Here is an 18970-nt window from a genome sequence, read left to right as displayed (position 1 = left end):
CATGAGATCAGATGAATCAGGTGTTTGCTGTAATCTGGGATTCAGGTGACAAAGGATCGCAGTTGGCTTCTTGTTTTGATCAAAGCATCTCTTCCTATTGGCTGCTGGAGATCTGCTTCCTTCCTGTTTATATGTTTTTTCTTTTCTTTGTTGAATTGTGTAGAAAGATACTTTAGACCTTTTGTCTTCCTTTCATCAGGAGGCGGTTGCTAGGCAGCACAGAAGTTTGGGTGGTTCTCCAAAATGTCAATATGGCCCCTCTGCTGCCCCCTGTTGGTGCGGAGGTGTTTAGACGCTTCACACCAGCCTCACTGGAGGAAATTCAGCGAAGGCATGAAGCTGAAGAGAAGGAGCAGCAAATCAGAAAGGAGCAGAACATTGAGGTATTGATAGCCTATTAGCTGTTAGTAACAAAATCAATCAGTAGGACAATAACCAACCCTGATCTGATTGGTTATCCTCTTGCAGATAGCAGAGGAGGATCTTCCTAAACCAGCAAGTGACCTGGAAGCTGGGAAGCCCCTCCCCTTTATTTATGGAGACCCGCCCGCTGAGTTTCTCAACATCCCATTGGAGGAGCTGGATCCCTTCTACCAATCACAAAAGGTTTCACTCTCCACTGAAATTTGACTGTGCAACCTTCTTATCAGTAAATGTCACACTAAATTGATCAATTTTCCATCAATGTCCATTATATCGGACATGAAAGTGAACTTCCAATTATCACGACTGTAAGTGCAAAACAGACGATCAAAAAATAGAGACGCATTACAGACGGGTTACGTCTGAAGAGACACTAAAAGCTCTACAAGCTGAGTTGTTGGCCTACGATTGGAGATTAATATATAAAATGAATGATGTGAATTTAGCATATGAAGAATTTTTAAAAACATTTAAAATATTATATAACAAGCACTGCCCAATCAAACAATATAACAGGAAAAGCAATCAAAAAAATGAACAGTGGATCACAAAAGGAATACAAAAGGCATGTAAAAAGAAAAACAAACTTTATAGAGAATTTCTAAAACATAGAACGTCTGAATCAGAAAACAAATATAAGAAATATAAAAATAAGTTAACTAATATTATAAAAACATGTAAAAAGGACTATTATCATAAATTACTGGATAGGAATAAAAACAACATTAAGGAAACATGGAATATTTTAAATAGAGTTATTAGAAAATCTAACAATAACAACTATCCAGACTATTTTATAGATAATGAACAGAATATTACTGATTTGAAAAGTGTCGTCAATAATTTCAATAGATTTTTTGTTAATATAGGACCTCAATTAGCAGAAAAAATACCGACTACAAAAACTGCAACTCAGCAATATCTAATTGAGAATAATCCCAGCTCCTTATATCTCAACCCTGTACTAGAAGAAGAAATCATAAACATTGTGAATAACTGTAAAAATAAGACATCCACTGACTGTGATGATCTGGACATGAAAACTATTAAAATAGTAATTAAAGGAATCTCTAAACCACTAACTTATATTTGCAATTTATCATTTCAAACAGGATTATTTCCCAACAAAATGAAAATAGCTAAGGTCAAACCAATGTATAAAACTGGCAACAAACACCTCTTCACTAACTACAGGCCTGTCTCTCTTCTCCCACAATTTTCTAAAATCCTGGAAAAACTCTTTAAGAAAAGACTGGAACAATTCATAGAAAAACATTCGCTACTTATTAGCAGTCAATATGGATTCAGAGCAAACCGGTCAACATCGCTGGCTGTAACTGACTTAATAGAAGAAATAACCAACGCAACAGATAGTAAGAAACTGGCAGTAGGGATATTTATAGATCTAAAGAAAGCTTTTGATACAATAAATCATGAAATCTTACTTAAAAAATTAGAACGCTATGGAATTAGGGGAGTAGTTTCTGACTGGATGAGGAGTTATTTAAAGAGCCGGAAACAATTTGTGAAATTGGGAGATGTGGAATCTGATTGGCAGGAGACTGTCTGTGGAGTACCACAAGGATCAGTATTGGGACCAATTTTATTTAATCTTTATATAAATGATATCAGTAAAGTGTCCAATGTATTAAAATTTATCTTATTCGCTGATGACACAAATATTCTAGCCTCTGGCGACAATTTAGAGCATCTTCTCTCAACAGTCACTTCAGAGATTAGTAAGTTAAAGATATGGTTTGACCATAACAAATTATCCCTAAATTTGGACAAGACGAAAATCATGGTCTTTGGGAACTGTTATAAAAATACTGAAATCCAAGTTCAAATAGAGGACGTAACTCTAGAAAGGGTTTTTGCTAATAAGTTCCTCGGTCTAATAATAGATGACAAAATCAGTTGGAAACCTCATATTAAACATTTACAGAGTAAACTCAGTAGAAGTATATCCATATTGGCTAGAGCTAGACATGTATTGAATGCTAAATCACTTCATATTCTATATAACTCTCTGATTTTACCATATCTATCATATTGCTGTGAAGTGTGGGGAGTTAATTACAAGAGCTCTTTACATCCGGTAACCGTCCTACAGAAACGAGCCATTAGAATCATCCATAATGTCGGTTATTATGAGCATACAAACCCGCTCTTCATAAAATCCAGAATTCTCAAATTTGACGAGCTTGTAGAATTTAAAATGGCTCAGTTTATGTTCAAAGTATCTAAAAAGTTGTTACCTGAGCACATACAGAGCACGTTTTCTGAAAGAGAAGGGGGGTATAACTTAAGGGGTCACTCAAACTTCAAGATCCGCAATTTTAGAACAACAAGAAAAAGCTTCTGTATTTCAATTAAAGGTGTAAAGTTATGGAACAAGTTACATGAAGATTTAAAACAAAGCAATAGTTTAACACAATTCAAAAGAAAGTACAAAGAGGTAATTTTCAATAGATACACATATGGGTGACAGAAAGCAATAAGGTGTGTATTGCAGATAACTTGGTGTAAGGGTTTAGAAAGACAAACCAGCATAAAATGGGAAAATGTATAGGTAAATATTAGTAAATGTTACTTCTGACTGCCACTTTGATTTTGATTTTTTTAATGACAGTAGGACTCTAAAGTTTCAAGTGTTTAGGGGTAGGAGTTTATAAGTTCTCACTTCTTCCTACCCCATTTTGAGCATGATATGTTAACTGAAACAAAAAAATCTGTATTTTCTCTTCTTTCTTATGCACTTCTTGTTACTGTGCACTATTTTATTTTTATATTTGTATCATGTTCGAATAAAATTTCATAAGAATTTCATAAGAATCTGTTGTTTATCAAATCTTTATTTGACGTCAGATATTTTTTTACATTGATGTTCAGTCTTGGTTAAAGACTGAGATAGAAAAATATCAGGAAGTTCAGTTCAAACTCAATTGGTGTGATTTTAAAGCTTTAGATATCAAACATAAAAACTAACTGGAATAACTGGCTTTTGGTTTCTACAAATGAAAGTTCTCATTTGAATTAAGATGTATAAAAATCAAACTGAAGGTAATAAACTTATCTGAGAAAATCAGTTTGACTCCATTCTTTCTGTTTTCCCTGTTTCTTTGCAGACCTTCATCGTTCTCAGTAAGGGAAATGTCATCTACAGGTTCAACGCTGAACCAGCCTGTTACCTGTTGAGTCCCTTCAGCCCTCTGAGGATCTTCTCCATCAGGATCCTCATCCATTCATATCCTCTATCACGTCACTCTGTTTCCACTGCTAAAGCTTTTCTTTAGAAACCAAAGGTCTTGAAAACATCTGGACTAAGACAGCAGTTTCTTCTGATTTCAGAGCTCCTGATCGTAGTTGCATCCTTTTAAAATCCACAGTGTGCTGGAAGGTTACCCCAGAGTGGTAATTTCCTGTTTGAAACTGAGGAACCACTTTCATCAGGGGCTAAAACTGTGCTAAACTAGAGTCAGTGTTGCATCTAGTCTGAGTTTTAAACCGTCTACAGCTGCATTCCTATGATAAATGTGTGCAAAAGTTCATTCATATTCCCCGAATATCGGAAAACCAAAATTTGCAATTGTGGCGTTTCCATTATATCGGACATGAATGAGTTTGTGCTCGTCATAAATCATTAAAAACGTACTGTTTTGTTTTCCTTAAAACTAAAACTTTATTCAGCTTGTTCATCATGGTGACAATCCTGACCAACTGTGTGTTCATGACCATGAGCGATCCTCCACCGTGGAGCAAGACAGTGGAGTAAGCACACACACACACACACACACACACACACACACACACACACACACACACACACACACACACACACACACACACACACACACACACACTGACTCAATTTATGGAAAACTGTTTTGTGTCACTGGCGAAACAAAAAAAAACATAAGGTGTCACAATTTTGACTTTCACCTCCATAATCCATTATTAAAAAATGTCACAAACTTATCCTCAACATACAAACTCAAAATTAAGTGTCAAGTGATTCAGTGTATCATCTTGCAAAGCCACAACTGTTGAAAACAAAGTAAGAGTTCTGACTTATAATCACCAATTTGAGAATCAATCCTAAGTGATAATGGCATTGATCCTTTTTAGTCAAATCCAACCTTGAGATGCAAAGTAAAGGTTGAAATTCAATTTTGTGGTTAAGAAAAACAAATCAAAATTGAGAAAATAAAAAGCACTCTGAAACTTATATTTGTGACATACTGTTTCTTTCTTGCTACCTGCATTCCAAAATGGCTGACCTTTGGTAATTTGATAGTGATATTGTGCAGAATTTATTTCACAGTGTGAAAAGGGTTGGAAAAAATATCTAATTTTTGCCCAGATTTTCAGTTCAGAAGAACATGTAAATAGGTAAGGTAATTTTATTTAAATGGCACATTTTCAGCAACAAGGCAGTTCTAAGTGTCTTGCATGAATTGGAATGAAATACAAACAAAACCAAAGAAAGACAAAAAGGTAAAAGTATAAAACTACATATTGGTTCCCCATGTTTAACAACATGCTCAGTATGTTGGGTTCTTGACTCAAATATGTCTTCCTGTTGTTGCACAGATACGTATTCACGGGCATCTACACGTTTGAGGCAACCATCAAAGTTTTATCCAGAGGGTTCTGCGTAGGAGACTTCACCTTCCTGAGAGATCCGTGGAACTGGCTGGACTTCATGGTCATCAGCATGGCGTAATAATAAAAAACTTCCTGGAGAGATTGTATTTCATCAAACTTAGATTTGCTGAAATGAACTTTCCTCTGAGGTGTCTTCAAATGAAGATAAATGTGAGGATAATGAGGAATGTCTCCGTTTTACAGATACCTGACAGAGTTTGTTGACTTGGGAAACGTATCGGCACTGAGGACGTTCAGAGTGCTTCGAGCCCTGAAAACCATCACAGTAATCCCTGGTATGTCCGTTTCATTGCTGAAACGAGCATGGTGGTTGGAGTTGTGATATTTTTGGGACTTTTAGAACTTACGAGAAACTTGACAAACCAGATAAAATATAACTTCATATCTATATCATGTGTTCTGACATGGATAACACAGCAGTCTAACATTATATTTGGACTGAGAGAGAAACTGATGTTTTCTGTAGGTTAAAAATAAAAAAAATGGACAGTTTTCTTCTAGGAATCCTTGGACCCCAATTGTCTTCATGATATTCAGTGACCCAGACTAAGAAACCATTTTGAGGTTCATGAAGACAAAGAAACCCATCAAACAGTTCAGAAAAGAAGTTGTGGGGATGTTTATAGCAAGGTTAGGTCCTACAGCATCCTGAGGTTTGAACATGTCACAGAGCTCTGTTCAAGCCGTCATCTGAACATGGAGAGAACATGGATGGACCAACCTGCCAAAACATGGACATCCACCTAAACTGTCAGAGAGCAGAGCACTGATTAGAGATGTATGGCAACTTTGAAGGAACTGCAGAGATCCAAAGCTCAGGTGGGGCAATCTGCCCAAGGAAGAATGAACAGCCATAGACTCCAAACAACGTAGAGAAAACAACAAAGTGAAAGACTGTAATTGATTATAATGCAAATGTGGACAGTAGTGTGTAAAAGTAGCAGACTGAGGAAAATGGGTCAGCATGTCCTAAGCCTATAGCAGCTGCTGTTTTATAACCTAAATCAGTCAGGATGTCTGCCTCATGGACAGAAACTGGGAGCTGGTTTCACAGGAGACCAATCTTGATAATTCAATAATTAAATTGTAGATAAATAATTGTGACACTGGTAGTTAAAGCTGACAGTAACTGATATTTCCTTTGCAACATTCTCTGCAGGCTTAAAGACGATTGTCGGAGCGCTCATCCAATCAGTGAAGAAGCTGCGTGATGCCATGATTCTGACTGTCTTTTGCCTCAGTGTCTTTGCTCTGATTGGTCTTCAGCTATTCATGGGAAACCTCAGACAAAAATGCGTACTGATCCCACCGCTATTACGCAACGACACATCAGAGGGAGCTTTCAACATCAGTTTCCACGAAAACAACAGCAGTGACTTTGATTTCTACACACACATTAACAACCCAGGTAGCATTTTGAGTATTTTACCTCACAAATCATAATCATCCACCTGCTCAGATGCAAACATCAACCTGTCCTTGTGTCTCACAGACAATTATTACCACCTACCTGGTCAACTTGATGCTCTGCTGTGTGGAAACAGCTCTGATTCAGGGTAGCTTTAAGTAAATATTACTATTACTATTAACATTATTGATTATGGTGATAATGATGATGATGGTGTATCCAGGATCTGTCCAGAGGGATACATGTGTCTGAAGGCAGGGAGAAACCCAAACTATGGGTATACCAGCTACGACAGTTTCAGCTGGGCGTTTCTGTCTCTGTTCAGACTCATGACCCAGGACTTCTGGGAAAACCTCTTCCACCTGGTCAGTACCCTACAGCTCCCTAATGCTGAGGCTAGTCCTAGCATCATCTCACCTCTGTTTATCTGCGTAGACGCTGCGAGCTGCAGGTAAAACCTACATGATCTTCTTCGTGGTCATCATCTTCCTTGGTTCCTTCTACCTCATTAATCTCATCCTGGCGGTGGTTGCCATGGCGTACGCTGAGCAGAATGAGGCTAACATTGCCGAGGCCAAACAAAAAGAAGAGGAGTATGCCCAGATTCTGGAGGCGCTGAAGCAGAGAGAAGAGGAGGTAAGATGTGATGAAGAGAAACCCCCCATGACATTTCAGGACAAAGCTGAATGTTTGTTTGTTTTTTGTCTTTACAGCAAGCGGCCAAGAGGGCGGCGCTCTTGGAGAATCAAGACCCCGCATCACAAAGCCAAGAGGAGCATACGAACATGGAAGGTACTCAGACTCACTGAACGTACTGGGGTTATTGACTCTGGTTCTGCCACTCATAATAAGTCTTCAGGTTTCTTCTTGTAAAAAAGATCCATCCTTGGAACTAATCCAATGATGGATCACCAGATGTCTGAATTTGAAGTATTAAAAAAATTTGCACCATTCAGTTGAGTTTACTTTACATGTTTCTGTAAGGATTCCGTACATGAAATTGGCTGAATTTACAGATTAAGAAAAAAAACTAATTGGTGCTCAGTGATGCATTTCACCTTACTCAGCAGCTTTGTGTTTCAGAGTTTGAGGATGACCAGAGACCATGTCCTCCATGCTGGTACGTGTTTGCTAACATCTTCCTGAAGTGGGACTGTTGTGGCTGTTGGCGATGGCTGAAAAAGCTTCTGTATACTATCGTCATGGATCCATTTGTGGACCTTGCCATCACCATCTGCATTGTCCTCAACACTGTCTTCATGGCCATGGAGCATTATCCAATGACTGAGGAGTTTGAAGATCTTCTCAGCACTGGAAATTTGGTCAGTAACAGAGGAGAAACTGAGTCAAAGTCTACAGAGTAAGGTTGAGTCCAATGAGTTAATATTGCATTTTGGTGTAACATTTGGTAGAAGGTTGGCTTAGATGGGCTGAGGTCGAGTAACAGGGTCTGGTAACAGGTTAGGCTGGTGTTTTTCAATTCTGGTCCTCAGTTCCCGCTGCCCTGAATTAGCTGGTGATATTACTCCTAAAGAACCAAAGTAATCATTTTTTGTCTGATGTCTGATCCCCAGGTCTTTACAGGGATCTTTACAGCTGAGATGGTTCTCAAACTTTTGGCAATGGATCCATATTATTACTTCCAGGTCAGGATTATATATCAATAAAAGTGGAACAGTTTTTATGTTGAGCAACTGCTCCCATGGTTACAGTCTCTTGTTTTCTTGGTTACAGGTGGGCTGGAACATCTTTGATAGCATCATTGTCACCATGAGTCTGGTGGAGCTAGGACTGGCTAATGTTCAGGGTCTGTCAGTGTTGCGGTCCTTCAGATTGGTCCGTTCATCACTTTCTCACCATGATTAAGCTGTGACCCCAGTTCTGTATATTTCTGTCCTCATATGTCCATCTTACCGTGTTATCTCCAGATGAGAGTGTTTAAGCTAGCCAAGTCGTGGCCGACTCTCAACATGTTGATAAAGATCATCGGCAACTCTGTGGGAGCCCTGGGGAACTTGACGCTGGTTCTCGCCATCATTGTCTTCATCTTCGCTGTCGTTGGGATGCAGTTGTTTGGAAAGAGCTACAAAGACTGTGTCTGCCGCATTGCAGAAGACTGTGAGCTTCCTCGCTGGCACATGAACGACTTCTTTCATGCCTTCCTCATCATCTTCAGGGTTCTGTGTGGCGAGTGGATCGAGACAATGTGGGACTGTATGCAAGTTGCAGGGGAACCTATGTGTCTGATTGTCTTCATGATGGTACTGGTGATTGGAAACCTGGTGGTAAGTCTGTGCAGAAAAACTCTTTCTAATCTGAGTTTGGTTTTTAAAAAGTTTCAAAACATGTTCCTGATCTTGTTTCAGGTCCTGAATCTGTTCCTGGCCTTGCTGCTAAGCTCATTCAGTGGGGACAATCTTGCAGTTACAGAAGATGAAGGAGAAAACAATCTCCAGATTGCGATAAACCGGATCAGCAGGGCTGTAGCCTGGACCAAGGCCTGGTTCCTGAAACACATTTGGACTTTGGTGGGAAAGAAAACAAACGTGAACTCAGATGTGAATGGTGGGAGCAGACATTATTTGTTAACATATAAATATTCATATGAGGTTTGTTTTTTGCTCTTAATAGTTATTTTTGTCTTTGTACTTGAAATCAATGTTTTTAGCTGTACCCTGTGAAGAAGGTGAAAAATCAAAGGAAGTTTTATCTCTGACAATCGTGAATTCTGAGCAGCCGATGGTTCAAGTTCCCAAAGTTGATCTGTCGTTCCTGAGCAGCTACTACCATAACATCACATGTCTGAAGGTCCCCATTGCTGAAGCCGAGTCTGATTTTGACATGCCTGACAATGAAGATGATGAAGATGAAGATAATGAGGAGGATGACATAGAAGACGAGCTTTCACAAGTAAAATCTTGGGTTTTGGTTTCTGTTGGGGAATTTTATTTTCCTACAGTAGTCCACCTTTTTTGTCACAGTGGATAAATTATGAAGTCATTTGAATGTTTTTAAAAATAACGTTTTAATACTAAGATCTGTCTATGCTCAGGGTGATGAGTCTTCGATCTGCAGCACTGTGGAGAGAGCTCCTGAAGTCCAAAAAATAGAAGAGGTAGAAGAAACTCCAGAGGACTGCTATACAGAAAGTAAGTGCACTGAGAAAAACTGAAGTGTTGTATCCATTTAATTGAGGTTGTATAGGGCCTAGTGTGTCAGCTACAGAAGAATATTAAGTTTTCAGCAGCCAATGGCCCCTTCAAGGAAGGTTTCACAGCTACACAGAAAGAAATGGAGAACAAAAAGATAAAAAATGGATATAATAGCAAATAATGGAAAGTTCCTCTTTGCCCATCTACACTGCAGTCTTTTACATCAACTCCCCATGCTGCCAACTTCAGAGGTTCTCTGATGTCTCTCCCATAGCTGGTTTCATCATAGACTCAGAGTACAGACATTGGACTCAGGACTTTGTGGACTGGTGTTAGTGGAACCACCTCCTGATCAATGCGGGGGAAATCCAAGCTGGTGGTGGACTTCCACAGGCGCAGACCTACCTAAATAACACTGATGAGAATCCAGGGACTGGACATTGAGTTAGTGGACTCTTATAAGTACCTAGGTATTTACCTGAACAATTTTCTATAGCTGCGGCCATGTTCCTATTTGGGACTACGGTTCTTTTGGTGATGCTCTGTTTTAGTTTTGGGCCAAACATACTTTTTGGATGACCCAGAAACTTGAAGGCTGAAACTAAAAGGGTATGCACAGTTATGATCAAACAAACTGGGTTGTTTTTCAGTTGACTTGTGTAAAGTAAATGTTCTGAAGTTATTTCAGCACATTTTTGCATGAAAAACAGCTGGTAACAGGAGTGTGTAAACATCATACATTAGGTGTCCATGCAGTCCCATGAACACTACTATGTTTGAACTGTATGGGTTTCTATTGCAGAGTGTTACAATCGCTGTCCCTGTCTGGATATAGACACGACCCAGAGCAAAGGAAAGATCTGGTTTAATTTCAGGAAAACTTGCTTCACCATCGTAGAGCACAACTACTTCGAGACATTCATCATCTTCATGATCCTGCTGAGCAGTGGTGCTCTGGTAAACTCTATCCCACAATATTTAACATATTAGCACTAACTCAAACCATAATCCCTTGTTGATGTGTTGATGTTTTTGACATCTTAGGGTTTTACTCTGAGATGTTTTATTGGTTGGTTCAATGGGGCTGAGCAGGTCTCAACAAACTAATCTGATGGTTGGGTTGACTATCTGTGGACTACAGCATGGCTGACAGTGTGACTACTAACATGGCTGCTAAACATACACAGGTGAGATGATTTGACTCTATTAACCCTTTCAAAACAAAAAGAGTAATATGAATGACTAACAAAATAACCTTGTTTGGTAACTGGAAGGTTGCAGCTTTTACTCTGATTGTTTGATAAAAGACTGAGTCCCATCTTATCCCATTATTAGAAATTATACAACATACTTCAAGCATTTTTCAAGCCTGGAGAGCTTTTGACAAAATTAAATTAAGTTGCATATAAAAAATATTAGTGTCTGAAAAGTTTTTCACATTTTCACTGATATTTTGACAGTTTATCATTGGTGATGAGCTCAGTGGTTAGAGGTTGAACAGTCTCCTTGCCATCACCCTAATCTCACTGATTAGAGTGAAAACATAAATTAAGATTACAGCAGACCCTTCCTATTTGCAATTTCTGTGTGTATTTTAGACCTAAGCTGTAAGAGGTATGAATTATTTTGAGCCTAACTGTACTGATACATTTTAGAAGAGTCTTTATTTTGTAACCTTGGCAAACAGGATTATCTCTTAATTTAAGCTTAAATTAATATCATCTGGGCTTCTCAACAGGGCTTGGTACCATTTTTCAGAACATTGGCCTGATAGTACATCCCCAACTCTGATGTATCGAGCTGGGAAAGCATTTATAATATTCAATCCATTTCACAAACACCTCTGTCAGTACTATGAAGATTATGAATATTAATTCATGACATATTAAATGATGAAGGTTTATCCATTAAAAACTCCAAATATTGTTGACAGGCCTTTGAGGACATCTACATTGAGCAGCGCCGGGTAATCAAGATAATTCTGGAATATGCAGATCAGGTTTTCACCTACGTGTTTGTGGTGGAGATGATTCTCAAGTGGGTCGCTTATGGATTCAAGACCTACTTCACCAATGCCTGGTGCTGGCTGGACTTCCTCATCGTAGATGTAGGAAACTGATTAATCCTGCATAATTACTCCTTCGTATTTCCACCGAAAGTCTTCATGTAAAGGTGTAGCTCATCAACACGTTTTTCAGGTGTCTCTGGTGTCACTGACAGCAAACATCCTGGGATACTCTGAGCTGGGAGCTATCAAGTCTCTGAGGACTTTGAGAGCATTAAGGCCCCTCAGGGCCTTGTCTCGCTTTGAGGGCATGAGGGTAAGATTGGCAGGTTAAACAGTGACAGATGGATAGGCATCTGTCTTGTTTTTGGTTAGCATTTCACTCACTACTGTTGTGTCTTTTGGCCTGTAGGTGGTGGTTAATGCACTGGTTGGTGCCATCCCCTCCATCTTCAATGTGCTGCTGGTCTGTCTGATCTTCTGGCTCATCTTTAGCATCATGGGTGTGAACCTGTTTGCAGGGAAGTTTTATTACTGCTTCAACGAAACATCAGAGGAGTATTTCTCTCCTGAGGAAGTCAACAATAAAACCCAGTGTCTCGATCTGATTGAGAAAGGCTTCTCCGAGGTCCGTTGGAAGAACACAAAGATCAACTTTGACAACGTTGGGATGGGCTACCTGTCTCTGCTGCAAGTGGTCAGTAAGAAGGCCAACATCAAGGGATTTATACTGTTTTTTGGTTGTTGTTTTTATTTTTACCAGTTAACATTCACATAGCTTTAAATTTGTAAAATAAATTGTACATTGTTTTCTTTAGGCCACATTTAAAGGTTGGATGGACATCATGTATGCAGCAGTGGACTCCAGAGAGGTCAGAACTTCTCATATTGTTACTGGTACAGTTTCTGGTCTTATTAAACCTAGTGTACCTAGGAATTGAGTTTTTAATGATGTTGATGCTGTAACCAGAAGGTTTCCTAGTCCCGGAACTGGGAAAAACTGTTGCTGTTATCCTGTGAGATGTAACTATGTTTTCTCTGCATACTGAGATTTCATCCTTCTTGGTTTAGGTGGAGTCCCAGCCAATGTATGAGGACAACTTGTACATGTACATGTACTTTGTCTGCTTCATTATCTTCGGGTCCTTCTTCACCCTCAACCTCTTCATAGGAGTCATCATCGACAATTTTAACCAGCAGAAAGCAAAGATAAGTTTCTTGTCAATGACCCTATATTGAGTAATTTTCTGTTTCCCTCTATCAGCCATTTAATATTTATGTTTGGCTGTTTACCTCGGAGGAACAGACATATTTATGACAGAAGAACAGAAGAAATACTACAATGCCATGAAGAAACTGGGATCCAAAAAGCCTCAGAAACCTGTTCCCCGGCCTACAGTAGGTTCAAGGACCTTCTGTAGAACTTAAATAAACCAAGCCTGTAAATATTAGTATGACGGATTTTGAACAACTCTTTCTGTTTCTGTCTAGAACAAGTTCCAGGGTCTAGTCTTCGACCTTGTGACCAAGCAGTTTTTTGATATCCTCATCATGGTGTTGATCTGTCTCAACATGGTGACGATGATGGTGGAAACAGATGAGCAGAGTCCTGAAAAGGAAAACATCCTGTACTGGGTCAACCTTGTCTTCATTGTCATTTTCAGCACAGAGTGCTGTCTGAAAATGATCGCTCTACGAAAGCACTACTTTAGTGTCGGATGGAACATATTTGACTTTGTAGTCGTTATATTGTCCATTGTTGGTGAGGAGGAAGAAGATTAGATGGTTTTGTTATGTCTAACAGAACATTTTTAAAAGCTTCCCCATTTTTTTCTTCCTTTTCAGGCCTTCTTCTTGCTGATATCATTGAGAAGTACTTCGTTTCTCCCACTCTCTTCCGTGTGATCCGACTGGCTCGCATTGGGCGGATTCTTCGTCTCATTCGTGGAGCTAAGGGAATTCGAACACTGTTGTTTGCCTTAATGATGTCTCTTCCTGCCCTCTTCAACATTGGCCTCCTTCTCTTCCTCATCATGTTCATCTTCTCCATCTTTGGGATGTCTAATTTTGCTTACGTGAAGAAGGAAAGCATGATTGATGACATCTTTAACTTTGAGAGCTTTGGGAACAGTATGATCTGCCTGTTTATGATCACTACATCAGCTGGATGGGATGGACTGCTGAATCCCATCATGAACACACCTCCAGACTGTGATCCAGACTTTGAAAACCCAGGCACATTTGTTAGAGGAAACTGTGGCAGCCCGGCGGTGGGCATTGTCTTCTTTACTTCATACATCATCATGTCTTTTCTGGTGGTGGTCAATATGTATATCGCCATTATCCTGGAGAACTTTAACGTCGCCACAGAGGAAAGCGCCGACCCACTTTCTGAGGATGACTTTGATATGTTCTATGAAACCTGGGAGAAGTTTGACCCTCGAGCTTCGCAATTCATACACTACAGGTGAGTCCTAGCAGGTGAATGACCTCCTGTGAGACTTGGCTTCTTGTCCTGGTGAACCTGATTGTAATCTGATGTGTTTCGCAGTGAGCTGTCAGACCTCTGTGATACTCTACAGGATCCTATGAGGATTCCCAAACCCAACACCATCAAACTGATGAAAATGGACTTGCCTTTGGTTCCCGGAGACAAGATCCACTGTATGGACATCCTGCTAGCTCTCACTGCAGAGGTAATATCACCCATATTATCTTTTTTCTTGGAGACGTATGTAGTGTTTTTCCACAAAAAGAACACTCTGTGTAGTTACGTTCCTGTGCCTTTGAATGTTGGTGTTTTGTTAAGAGCCCACATCTACTTCCATCCGTTGTAGGAACATCATCAACAGGGGGCATTACACAACACATAAAAAGAGCATAGTAGAAAAATCCACAAAGTACGGTGTTTCCATCTACATGCTTAGCTGAAGAAAGTTTCTTTGGGTGTATTCTCATTCTTTATTTTGGTTGATTACAAGCGAGACACGTTGAGACATGTTGATCTCATTCTTTTGCAAACACAAGCGGCCAAAGCGAGTTTCCTCTGCAGAGTTTCTCGCCTCTCAGAGATAGGGTGATAAGCCTGGTCATCTGGAAGCACCTGAAGGAGACCCTGAGAAAGACACAGGACACATGGAGGGGACTATGTTTCTTGGTTGGCCCAGGAATGCCTTTGGATTCCTCCGAAGGTGCTGGCCCAAGTGGCTGGAGAGAGGGAAGTCTCGTCCTCATTGGTTAGGCTGCTTCCTCCACAACCCAACACCAGATAAGCGGTAGATAACAGATGGATAAACATGTCGATTTTAGTGTTATCTGAACCCAAACCAGCAGGGCTTGGGGGCTGCAGATCAGTCCACTGCAGCAGTTAGCAGTGGGTCTCTTGGTTCTCTTGTCATTCCAGGTATCTTAAAGTCATAAATGTGCCACTTCACCCTGCCACCGACACTCACAAAGTTGATCAAACCTACTAGCTGATCTGCCTTGTCTGTCTCTTTGGGTTTTGAAGAAGTATTTGGTAGAACCAATTCTTTGGACAGATGTGGTTAGGATTAAAGACCTTTTCCGCTTACGGTCATCCGTATCAAGTTTTAACTTCTAGTTGGTCTGGATTTCTGGTTAAAACTCTCTCAACAACAGAATTAAACTACAGTAACAATTGAAGACCAAAATGTGTGAGAGATCTTTGAACACCTCTGTATACATATTTTCTTTGAATATTTCCAGGTTTTGGGTGAATCTGAGGCAATGGATGCTCTAAAGGCCACAATAGAGGATAAGTTCATGGCCAACAACCCTACAAAGGTTTTATCCTTATTTTTTTTGTCATAGTCTAAGTCAGGGGTCTTCAATGTTTTCTCAGCCCTAGTTATGGCCTAATAATGACACTGCCATTCACAAACTGTTATTTGGCAAAATGTTCAGAGCTAGAATGTGTGTGTCTACCTGAAATACATTATTTTATGCCTTTTTTATCAGTTTGTTTCATGTTGGATTCATGTGATGTATAACGTTGAATGAAAAAAAACAAAAAACAAAAAGAATCTCAGTGACCTCACTAAGGGATCTGACAAACACATTGAAGACCCCTGAAAAAAATACCAATATTATCTCCAAAAGATAGCGCTTGTACAATGAAAGTAACTGCATTTAATGTGGTTATTCATTTTTGCAGAAGTTGTATGAACCAATCAGCAACACTTTGCGTAAGAAACATGAGGATCTGGCAGCAACAGTGATCCAGAGAGCCTACAGGAGATGTCTTCTGCAGCGAGTGATCAAACTGGCGTCCTACAAGTACAGAGAGAGGACAGGGGGACAGCGAGACAATCTGTCTCCACCAGAGACGGAAGGATTTCTCTGTAAACGAATGGACCAGCTGTATGGAGACAGTGAGACGGCTCTGGCTGCTCCAGCTGAGGACCGGACTGTCCAGGTGGAACCACAGAGGGACATTCTCCTCCACTCTGCTCCTCTGCACAGCGACTGCAACTTCCTACACGATGAGAGCCTGACAGAGACGATGATGCAGCTGCAGACAAACTCGAATCAGGAGTGTTTCCTGTCAAAGGAGCAGCAGACCGAGTAACCCAGATGACTCTTCTCTGTGTAACAGAGCTTTCTTCAGTTCAGTTTGACACGAAAACCCACAAGGAAAGTGACTCTGGGTTATTAATGCCACAAAAGAAACAAATAATGTTTCCAAACAGCTCTTCACTTCACTGCTCATCACTTCAAAGCCAAGACATCTTTACTTATCCTTCCTTGTTTCTTTCTTCTGATTGGTGGATATTGATGTGATGAAAAGCTGAAGAAACCAATGGCTGCTAAAATTGAAGTAGCAAACAGCCATTCAGAAAGGTTTGGATTAGGTGAAGAAAGTGGTTATGTACCATTAGCCCGCCAGTGGAGCATCGGATAGTTGGAGCTTTGGAGCATGGGCTGCATGAACGCCCGCTTTTACCATGTCACTCATATTCACTCATATAACCAGGCTGCTTAATGCAGAACCTAAATGTCTTAAATTTACGAGTAAAGTCAATTAATCTGCTGGACAGCAGGAGATCCAGGCAGTGGGTTAATCAGCAGGTGTTTGGGATTTTGTTCCCGTACAGTAACGATGAAATGAACACAGAGAGTTGTGACAGCTCACACCTGGTTTAAGGTGGCACCTCCTTCCACCAGCAGACACCCAGCCCTGCATGAAGGAGGAAAACTCCTCCATCAGTCCCCAAGTCGTCACCCAGCAGACTGCAAACTGGAGGTGACAATAACTGACTGCGATGTCATCACAAGTGTAAAATGTGGGTCATTCGTAGCTGAATAAAGGTTAAACCAAAGGATGTTACTGTGAATGTTATGACAATGTTACTGCGTTTTATTCTTCCTTCCTTTTTCTTTCTTGCTTCAGTGCACGAATCTGGACTCAGATTAAACGTTTGTACTTTTGTTCTACAAAGGAATTCAACCCTTTTTCCCCCCTATGAAATAATGTTGCATCATGCAATGTTGACTTTAACGGATGAATCAGTATATTTGAAAGATTTCACCTGCAATAACATCTATGCGATTAAAGCTTCAGATTGTATTGAGCATGATTTCTGGAGTTTTTGTTTAAATATTTTTGTGTGCATCATGTACCATGGCATGGATGCTGAACCAGCATTTACTTTCATCTCTGACCTGAACTCAAGTTTAAAATAATAGTTTTATTTCTGACTAAAGGTACTGTTAAATAAGATTCTGTCCAACACAAATGTGCCGGAGCTGGTCTGGTAAATCAGTGGAGGAGGTTATGTTCTTCTGGAGAAACACAATCTGTGAAGGAGCTGCAGACAAACTGCAGCTTCTGCAGTTTGTCTGCAGGGGCAGTATTATGTATTTTCCAGGAACATAGTACCATTTTATAGCACAACCAAGCAACAATGATGCTTTCGGTTGAAATGATATATAAAATATGAGTTGAAAGTAATTCGACTTTGCAACTTGACGCCTTAAAAGTAGCCGATGTCTCCTTAAGAAGCTCCTCCTTCCAACACTTTAACACACAGCGCTACACCTGAAGAAACACACACTAGCCAGTGGCAGAGCCAGCTTGGAGCACAACATCCATATTTTCCAAATAATTCACAAATAAAATATTTTCTTGAAGTGAATAAATATGTGCCTGTATTTATGAATTCATGATAAGAACACAAACAACTTCCAGGTTGCATCAGCCTGGAGGAAATAAAACCTTTTAGTTGGGAACTGATGAGCATGTGGCTTCCTGTGTGTGTGTGTGTGTGTGTGTGTGTGTGTGTGTGTGTGTGTGTGTGTGTGTGTGTGTGTGTGTGTGTGTGTTTCTGTGTACACATCTAAGAAGACACACTACCTGACCTCTCATGTTTCAGTCAGAGAAGCAAAGCTGAAGACGGCAGACGGACCCAGAGAGAGGAAGACGAGCTGGAAAACAGATCGATAGGTAACCGTCCTCCCAGGAATCGGATGTTTACCGGATTTAGTTTGGAAAAAGCAGAAGAAGGTAAGCTTGAGTCAAGTGTTTCAGATGGAAGCGAGGTGTGATATGAACTGTGTGTGTGTGTGTGTGTGTGCATGCAGAGCTGAGATTACACAGTGGGGTCAAACCTTGATCTGTTGGATGGGTTTTTGATGATTGTGGTTTCTAAAAACAGCTTCTCCACTTTCATCTGGAAACCTTCTCTCTGATTTACATCTTGTTTTAGGTCAAATCACTTGTTTTCCACAGGTATGGATTGTTATATTTACATTTTCTTGAAGTGAAAGTAGAAAAGCATCCCTGGTTTTAACACTAACCAGGAAGAACAAGTCCTGGCTCAGCTGTGCTCCTAATGAAAACTCCAATTTATGAAAGATGCGATTATATTTGGGCTTTATGTGAGATAATTTAACAGTGATTTAGAGCTCAAATGCAGCTGTTTAAGCACAAAAAAGGAAGGACTAATTATGAACTGAAGCAGACAATCAGAAACAAGCACAAAATCACACTGATATAAAAAAAATCTTACTGAAATGGATTCAAAATTACTGGGGAAGTTAGTGAAGGGATGCTAAAACCAGAGTTATGAGCTTTTCTTTCCTTGTACCAGTTAAAAAGTTGCATTTTGAACATCTGCAGATGTGAGAGGGATGCATGATTAAATCCTGTCAAATGAGAGTTACAGTAACCCAGTCGTGAAACAATAAAAGCATAAAATAATGTCTGTCAGACGGGCTTCCTCAATTAAAAAAAGAGGACTCAACCACAACACTGACTGGGCATTATTTTCACACCTTGTCATGAAACCTGGTTAG

General features: G+C 39.9%; 1 protein-coding gene across 1 annotated transcript; it reads left to right on the top strand.

Moving 5' to 3' along the window:
• The first annotated feature begins 200 nt into the window (after window positions 1–200).
• scn4ab (sodium channel, voltage-gated, type IV, alpha, b) lies at window positions 201–17248 on the top strand. Its single transcript, XM_014976396.2, has 30 exons — window positions 201–383; window positions 469–606; window positions 3552–3670; window positions 4105–4194; window positions 5017–5145; window positions 5275–5366; window positions 6251–6499; window positions 6584–6647; window positions 6723–6864; window positions 6935–7135; window positions 7213–7291; window positions 7583–7821; window positions 8074–8145; window positions 8234–8335; window positions 8428–8784; window positions 8866–9064; window positions 9168–9409; window positions 9552–9648; window positions 10454–10608; window positions 11585–11758; window positions 11850–11972; window positions 12069–12353; window positions 12475–12528; window positions 12728–12865; window positions 12950–13054; window positions 13148–13418; window positions 13502–14123; window positions 14208–14352; window positions 15383–15460; window positions 15831–17248. The coding sequence occupies exons 1-30, from the start codon at window positions 252–254 to the stop codon at window positions 16242–16244; spliced, it is 5307 nt and encodes a 1768-aa protein (XP_014831882.2). The 5' UTR covers window positions 201–251; the 3' UTR covers window positions 16245–17248.
• The last annotated feature ends 1722 nt before the right edge of the window (window positions 17249–18970 follow it).

Source organism: Poecilia mexicana, unplaced genomic scaffold, assembly GCF_051168715.1.
Source record: "Poecilia mexicana isolate PSO_F unplaced genomic scaffold, ASM5116871v1 scaffold_8, whole genome shotgun sequence".
Classification (NCBI taxonomy): Eukaryota; Metazoa; Chordata; class Actinopteri; order Cyprinodontiformes; family Poeciliidae; genus Poecilia; species Poecilia mexicana.
Note: the sequence above shows the minus strand (reverse complement) of the source record. Positions and strands in the feature narration are given on the sequence as shown.

Bases quoted from the DNA above. Each gene is read 5' to 3' on its own strand.
- scn4ab (XM_014976396.2), top strand. From the start codon at position 252: ATGGCCCCTCTGCTGCCCCCTGTTGGTGCGGAGGTGTTTAGACGCTTC. The intron at 8,785-8,865 runs GTAAGTCTGTGC...ATCTTGTTTCAG, and splicing joins TGGTGATTGGAAACCTGGTG to GTCCTGAATCTGTTCCTGGC. The intron at 13,419-13,501 runs GTGAGGAGGAAG...CTTCCTTTTCAG, and splicing joins CGTTATATTGTCCATTGTTG to GCCTTCTTCTTGCTGATATC.